The sequence below is a fragment of the Coccinella septempunctata genome, chromosome 9, assembly GCF_907165205.1.
Source record: "Coccinella septempunctata chromosome 9, icCocSept1.1, whole genome shotgun sequence".
Lineage (NCBI taxonomy): Eukaryota > Metazoa > Arthropoda > Insecta > Coleoptera > Coccinellidae > Coccinella > Coccinella septempunctata.
In genome coordinates this window covers 18,841,989-18,849,293 of record NC_058197.1, presented here as the reverse complement: position 1 = coordinate 18,849,293, position 7,305 = coordinate 18,841,989, and the positions used below count along the sequence as shown (strand labels likewise).

At 36.6% G+C, this 7,305-nt stretch overlaps 1 protein-coding gene across 1 annotated transcript; it reads right to left on the bottom strand.

Annotated features, from left to right (window-relative positions):
- Positions 1-1,992: 1,992 nt before the first annotated feature.
- LOC123319993 (histone PARylation factor 1) lies at positions 1,993-3,839 on the bottom strand. Its single transcript, XM_044907102.1, has 4 exons — positions 3,446-3,839; positions 2,686-3,392; positions 2,432-2,629; positions 1,993-2,378 (listed from the first exon to the last, which is right to left on the bottom strand). Exons 1-4 carry the CDS (start codon positions 3,566-3,568, stop codon positions 2,042-2,044), a joined length of 1,365 nt encoding a protein of 454 aa, XP_044763037.1. The 5' UTR covers positions 3,569-3,839; the 3' UTR covers positions 1,993-2,041.
- Between the last annotated feature and the right edge of the window lie 3,466 nt (positions 3,840-7,305).

Below are 7,305 nucleotides of genomic sequence, written 5' to 3'. Positions count from 1 at the left end.
AAAATAATTCACTTGAAGAAAAACCGAAGGCAGTTTCTGGTAGAGAAGAGCCTAATTAAACTACATTTTCAATTTCAAGACGATACGAAAAAAAAGCATTTTCGGCCAAAAATTTTCATGATGGATTGAAGATCATAATTACAGGTAGTTTCTAGTCATGTTGGAATATTTTCAAAAATGTCTGAAGAAAGTTGTTCTTTTAATCCTTGATCCAGATTGCGTTGGATTGAAGATCAATTTGACCGATTGGTCTCTAGTCATGGAGCAATATTTTCAAGAATGTCTAAAGAAGAACTTTCTCTTTTCATCTTTGCGTCTTGTGTTTTTTTCGATCAGATTCAAAAATCCAACTTTTAGATATTGAAGTGCCGTACATGTTATCTGGATAATTCGAGGTCCCTGATTCCAAATCTGAGCTCAGTTTTAAAGAAAAAAAATTATTTCGGCTGCTATAGCCCTTCAAAATTTCATCCCTTCAAAGGGGCGTAAAACGAAAAATAATGCACTTGAAGAAGAACCGATTGCAGTTTCTGATAGAGCAAAGCCTAATCAAACTATATTTGCAATTTCAAGACGATACGAAAAAAAAGCATTTTCGGCCAAAATTTTTCATGATGTATAAGCCCTTCAAAGGGGCGTAAAACGAAAAATAATTCACTTGAAGAAGAACCGATTGCAGTTTCGGGTAGAGAATAGCATAATTAAACTATATTTCGAATTTCAAGACGATACGAAAAAAAAAGCATTTTCGGCCAAAATTTTTCATGATGTATAGCCTTGCGTTTTTTTCGATCGGAATCAAAAATCCAACTTTTAGATATTGAAGTGCCGTACATGTTTTCTGGATAATTCGAGGTCCCTGATTCCAAATCGGAGCTCAGTTTTGACGAAAAAAAATTATTTCGGCTGCTAGGGCCTTTCAAAGTTGAGGTCCTTCAAAGGGGCGTAAAACGAAAAATAATTCACTTGAAGAAAAACCGAAGGCAGTTTCGGATAGAGAAGAGCCTAATTAAACTATATTTTCCATTTCAAGACGATACCAAAAAAAAGCATTTTCTGCCAAAAATTTTCATGATGGATTGAAGATCATAATAACAGGTAGTTTCTAGTCATGTTGGAATATTTTCAAAAATGTCTGAAGAAGAATGTGCTTTCAATCCTTGATCCAGATTGCGTTGGATTGAAGATCAATTGGTCAAATATGTCTCTAGTCATGGAGCAATATTTTCAAGAATGTCTAAAGAAGAAATATCTCTTTTAATCTTTGCGTCTTGCGTTTTTTTCGATCGGAATCAAAAATCCAACTTTTAGATATTGAAGTACATGTTTTCTGGATAATTCGAGGTCCCTGATTCCAAATCTGAGCTCAGTTTTGACGAAAAAAATTTATTTCGGCTGCTATAGCCCTTCAAGTTTCAGCCCTTCAAAGGGGCGTAAAACGAAAAATAATGCACTTGAAGAAGAACCGATTGCTGTTTCTGATAGAGCAAAGCCTAATTAAACTATATTTCGAATTTCAAGACGATACGAAAAAAAAAGCATTTTCGGCCCAAAATTTTTCATGATGTATAGTCTTGCGTTTTTTTCGATCGGAATCAAAAATCCAACTTTTAGATATTGAAGTGTCGTACATATTTTCTGAATAATTCGAGGTCCCTGATTCCAAATCCGAACTCAGTTCTGCTGAAAAAAAATTATTTTGGCTGCTATGCTTCATACTTTACCCGTTTTCAGTGGAGCATATTAAAAAATTTACTCGACTTATGATTCTTACCCACCATGTATAAATATATCAATTAAATCTATATCTTGAAATTCCAGGTGCATTCATAAATATTGCAGTAAGAGTTTTAGTCCAGACCGATAAAATTCAGCAGATCGGCACCGGTGGCGGTATGGTTTCGACGAAAAAAATTTATTTCAGCTGCTACGGCCTACCAAAGTTCTCGACCTTCCAAAGGGCGTAAAAGGAGAAATAAACAAATGTCAATTAAAGATTCAATTTATTACAGTTAATTTAAACAATAAAACAAGGTCGATATCATAAAATACTCAAATCACACCCTCTCCTTCTGTTGCCCATATGAGCTTCAGCGATCTTCGCAAACTCTTCCCACTTCAATTGACGGTAATTGCTGGCTAGCAACCTGGCAGTGGTGTGGTTCAAGTCCACCCCATGGCAAAGAATATCCCAACCTAACTCGATACCCGTTCCAAAGTCACACTCATCACAAGCTATGTCGGTCCAGGTTAGAATCTCCGATTGAAGTTCACCTAAAAATTTTGATTTATTTTCCGGACCAGCCTTGTCGATTTTGGTCAGAAGAACTTCCAAAGCTTTATCGGACATTGCCAGTTTCCTGTAGCCCAACTGTGTCCTGAAAATTCCATTTTATAAACCGTTCCATCGATTAAAACATCGAATACTAACTTTCTTTCATAAGGAACTACAAGTCCGATTTTATTGAAAGTCCTGGAGAGCACTTTGTTGTTCCTCTTTCCCATCTCTTTCGTTTTTCTCGATAAATCGTAACCTAATTTCTCCCCTTCCTTCATTTCGTTTTGAATCTTATTAAACTTCATCTTAGTGAATGGATCGCAGGTCTTTTTTTTATCCTCGATGTATGAACTGGAATAGTAAAAATTGGATCTACCCTGAAATGCTATAAAACTCCTATTTCCTACCTTACGGCCCCAAATATATTACCTCCAATAGGTGTCAGAATACCATCTTTCAATCCGCAATTTTCAGCCAGGAAAACTGGATTTTCACTGGGGTTATCCCAAAAATACCCAATGTGGTACCCGGTCTTATCATCACCTTTAAGGACGGTTACAAAATTCGGAGGATCGAAATAATACCTCCAATGTATCAAATAATCCTCACTTTTCTTCTTGATACCGCAAAACTTCCCACACAGCACATCGAAAGGGCCTACAAGTTTCAAACCTATACTTTCCAAGGCCTTCGAAGGGTCCTTCGGATTGAGGCGTTCACATACACTGAAAAATTCATAGAAATCCTTAGGCATTTCTAATAAGAATTTCGACTTGATGTAATTCCGGCTATATTCATTGTTGTGTCCATTTTCATGACTGCATGGTATTGCCTCAGGTTTTTGTTCATCTTCCACATCAAGTGAACTCGGTATACTTTCTTGGTCGGCATTGCTAATTGGAGACGTGTCTTTGGATTCACTTTCTGACTCACTATCTGATACGTTATTATTAATAAGCACTTCCTTCTTCTTTGGAGATTCCTCACTGGTTTCAGATAAAACTTTCGTACTATTCTCATCGTTGTCAATCTGTTTCTGGTCAATTGTAGTTTTATTGTCAGCAACAGTATCGGTCAACTTCTTCCTCTTAACATCGTCATGAATGAAATGTTTCTAGAAACAGGGGAATCTCAGAATGTAAACGAATAAACGTTGGGTATATTCACCTTTCTTTTAGGGTCAGGTGGGTGCTTATATTTGGTATGATGATTGGGGTTTTTCTGGTAACATTTTCGCCCATAATGACAGGGTATTCTGGGATCTTCTGAGTATGCTTTTCGAGGATCCATTTGGCTCAAGTGTGTTCAGTTTATTTCCTGTTTGCACAAACGATTCTAGTCACAGCAAATCAGTTGCAGAAATGAATTAGAGGGAACGAGGGAAAATTCGAGTTTAACCTCAATTATCTCGATATTTCCTGGGACTCACTTGGTTAATTATGGATGCGTTATATGCATTTTTAGAATGTTTTGAAGACACCCATTCTGAATTAGAGTTTGTTTGTTCGAAAAAAAATTTAAAAAAAAAATTCTTTTAGCTTCTGCTACAGGGCTATCTTGGAAGGAGTGTATCAATTACCACTCGACCAGATGAAGAATTCTTTTTCGAAAGTAACTAACTAAAAAGATTTCTCCTTTCTCTCCCTACAGTGTTCTATTTTGAAAAATGCCAGTACTACACCTATCCGAAAGATGACGCCACGTGCATTAGGCAGTATGATGTGTTGCCTAAGCGGGTGTTTTCAAGGCGCTTTTCAACTACTTTTATATTTTCTTTCAAAATGAAAGAACCTGTCTTCGTATTGAAGTGACGTACATGTTTTCTGGATAATTCGAGGTCCCTGATTCCAAATCTGAGCTCAGTTTTGACGAGAAAAATTTATTTCGGCTGCTAGGGCCTACCAAAGTTACAGCCCTTCAAAGGGGCGTAAAACGAAAAATAATGCACTTGAAGAAGAACCGAAGGCAGTTTCAGGTAGAGAATAGCCTAATTAAACTATATTTTCAATTTCAAGACGATACGAAAAAAAAAGCATTTTAGGCCAAAATTTTTCATGATGTATAGTCTTGCGTTTTTTTCGATCGGAATCAAAAATCCAACTTTTAGATATTGGAGTGCCGTACATGTTTTCTGGATAATTCGAGGTCCCTGATTCCAAATCTGAGCTCAGTTTTGACGAGAAAAATTTATTTCGGCTGCTAGGGCCTACCAAAGTTACAGCCCTTCAAAGGGGCGTAAAACGAAAAATAATGCACTTGAAGAAGAACCGAAGGCAGTTTCGGGTAGAGAATAGCCTTATTAAACTATATTTTCAATTTCAAGACGATACGAAAAAAAAAGCATTTCCGGCCAAAATTTTTCATGATGTATAGTCTTGCGTTTTTTTCGATCGGAATCAAAAATCCAACTTTTAGATATTGAACTGCCGTACATGTTTTCTGGATAATTCGAGGTCCCTGATTCCAAATCTGAGCTCAGTTTTGACGAGAAAAATTTATTTCGGCTGCTAGGGCCTACCAAAGTTACAGCCCTTCAAAGGGGCGTAAAACGAAAAATAATGCACTTGAAGAAGAACCGAAGGCAGTTTCGGGTAGAGAATAGACTAATTAAACTATATTTCCAATTTCAAGACGATACGAAAAAAAAAGCATTTTAGGCCAAAAATTTTCAAGATAGTCTTGCGTTTTTTTCGATCGGAATCAAAAATCCAACTTTTAGATATTTAAGTGCCGTACATGTTTTCTGGATAATTCGAGGTCCCTGATTCCAAATCTGAGCTAAGTTTTGAGGAAAAAAATTTATTTCGGCTGCTAGGGCCTACTAAAGTTTCAGCTCTTCAAAGGGGCGTAAAACGAAAAATAATTCACTTGAAGGAGAACCGAAGGCAGTTTCGGGTAGAGAATAGCCTAATTAAACTATATTTCCAATTTCAAGACGATACGAAAAAAAAAGCATTTTAGGCCAAAAATTTTCATGATGTATAGTCTTGCGTTTTTTTCGATCGGAATCAAAAATCCAACTTTTAGATATTGAAGTGCCGTACATGTTTTCTGGATAATTCGAGGTCCCTGATTCCAAATCTGAGCTCAGTTTTGACGAGAAAAATTTATTTCGGCTGCTAGGGCCTACCAAAGTTACAGCCCTTCAAAGGGGCGTAAAACGAAAAATAATGCACTTGAAGAAGAACCGAAGGCAGTTTCGGGTAGAGAATAGCCTTATTAAACTATATTTTCAATTTCAAGACGATACGAAAAAAAAAGCATTTCCGGCCAAAATTTTTCATGATGTATAGTCTTGCGTTTTTTTCGATCGGAATCAAAAATCCAACTTTTAGATATTGAACTGCCGTACATGTTTTCTGGATAATTCGAGGTCCCTGATTCCAAATCTGAGCTCAGTTTTGACGAGAAAAATTTATTTCGGCTGCTAGGGCCTACCAAAGTTACAGCCCTTCAAAGGGGCGTAAAACGAAAAATAATGCACTTGAAGAAGAACCGAAGGCAGTTTCGGGTAGAGAATAGACTAATTAAACTATATTTCCAATTTCAAGACGATACGAAAAAAAAAGCATTTTAGGCCAAAAATTTTCAAGATAGTCTTGCGTTTTTTTCGATCGGAATCAAAAATCCAACTTTTAGATATTTAAGTGCCGTACATGTTTTCTGGATAATTCGAGGTCCCTGATTCCAAATCTGAGCTCAGTTTTGACGAAAAAAATTTATTGCGGCTGCTAGGGCCTACCAAAGTTTCAGCCCTTCAAAGGGGCGTAAAACGAAAAATAATTCACTTGAAGGAGAACCGAAGGCAGTTTCGGGTAGAGAATAGCCTAATTAAACTATATTTCCAATTTCAAGACGATACGAAAAAAAAAGCATTTTAGGCCAAAAATTTTCATGATGTATAGTCTTGCGTTTTTTTCGATCGGAATCAAAAATCCAACTTTTAGATATTGAAGTGCCGTACATGTTTTCTGGATAATTCGAGGTCCCTGATTCCAAATCTGAGCTCAGTTTTGACGAGAAAAATTTATTTCGGCTGCTAGGGCCTACCAAAGTTACAGCCCTTCAAAGGGGCGTAAAACGAAAAATAATGCACTTGAAGAAGAACCGAAGGCAGTTTCGGGTAGAGAATAGCCTTATTAAACTATATTTTCAATTTCAAGACGATACGAAAAAAAAAGCATTTCCGGCCAAAATTTTTCATGATGTATAGTCTTGCGTTTTTTTCGATCGGAATCAAAAATCCAACTTTTAGATATTGAACTGCCGTACATGTTTTCTGGATAATTCGAGGTCCCTGATTCCAAATCTGAGCTCAGTTTTGACGAGAAAAATTTATTTCGGCTGCTAGGGCCTACCAAAGTTACAGCCCTTCAAAGGGGCGTAAAACGAAAAATAATGCACTTGAAGAAGAACCGAAGGCAGTTTCGGGTAGAGAATAGACTAATTAAACTATATTTCCAATTTCAAGACGATACGAAAAAAAAAGCATTTTAGGCCAAAAATTTTCAAGATAGTCTTGCGTTTTTTTCGATCGGAATCAAAAATCCAACTTTTAGATATTTAAGTGCCGTACATGTTTTCTGGATAATTCGAGGTCCCTGATTCCAAATCTGAGCTAAGTTTTGAGGAAAAAAATTTATTTCGGCTGCTAGGGCCTACTAAAGTTTCAGCTCTTCAAAGGGGCGTAAAACGAAAAATAATTCACTTGAAGGAGAACCGAAGGCAGTTTCGGGTAGAGAATAGCCTAATTAAACTATATTTCCAATTTCAAGACGATACGAAAAAAAAAGCATTTTAGGCCAAAAATTTTCATGATGTATAGTCTTGCGTTTTTTTCGATCGGAATCAAAAATCCAACTTTTAGATATTGAAGTGCCGTACATGTTTTCTGGATAATTCGAGGTCCCTGATTCCAAATCTGAGCTCAGTTTTGACGAGAAAAATTTATTTCGGCTGCTAGGGCCTACCAAAGTTACAGCCCTTCAAAGGGGCGTAAAACGAAAAATAATGCACTTGAAGAAGAA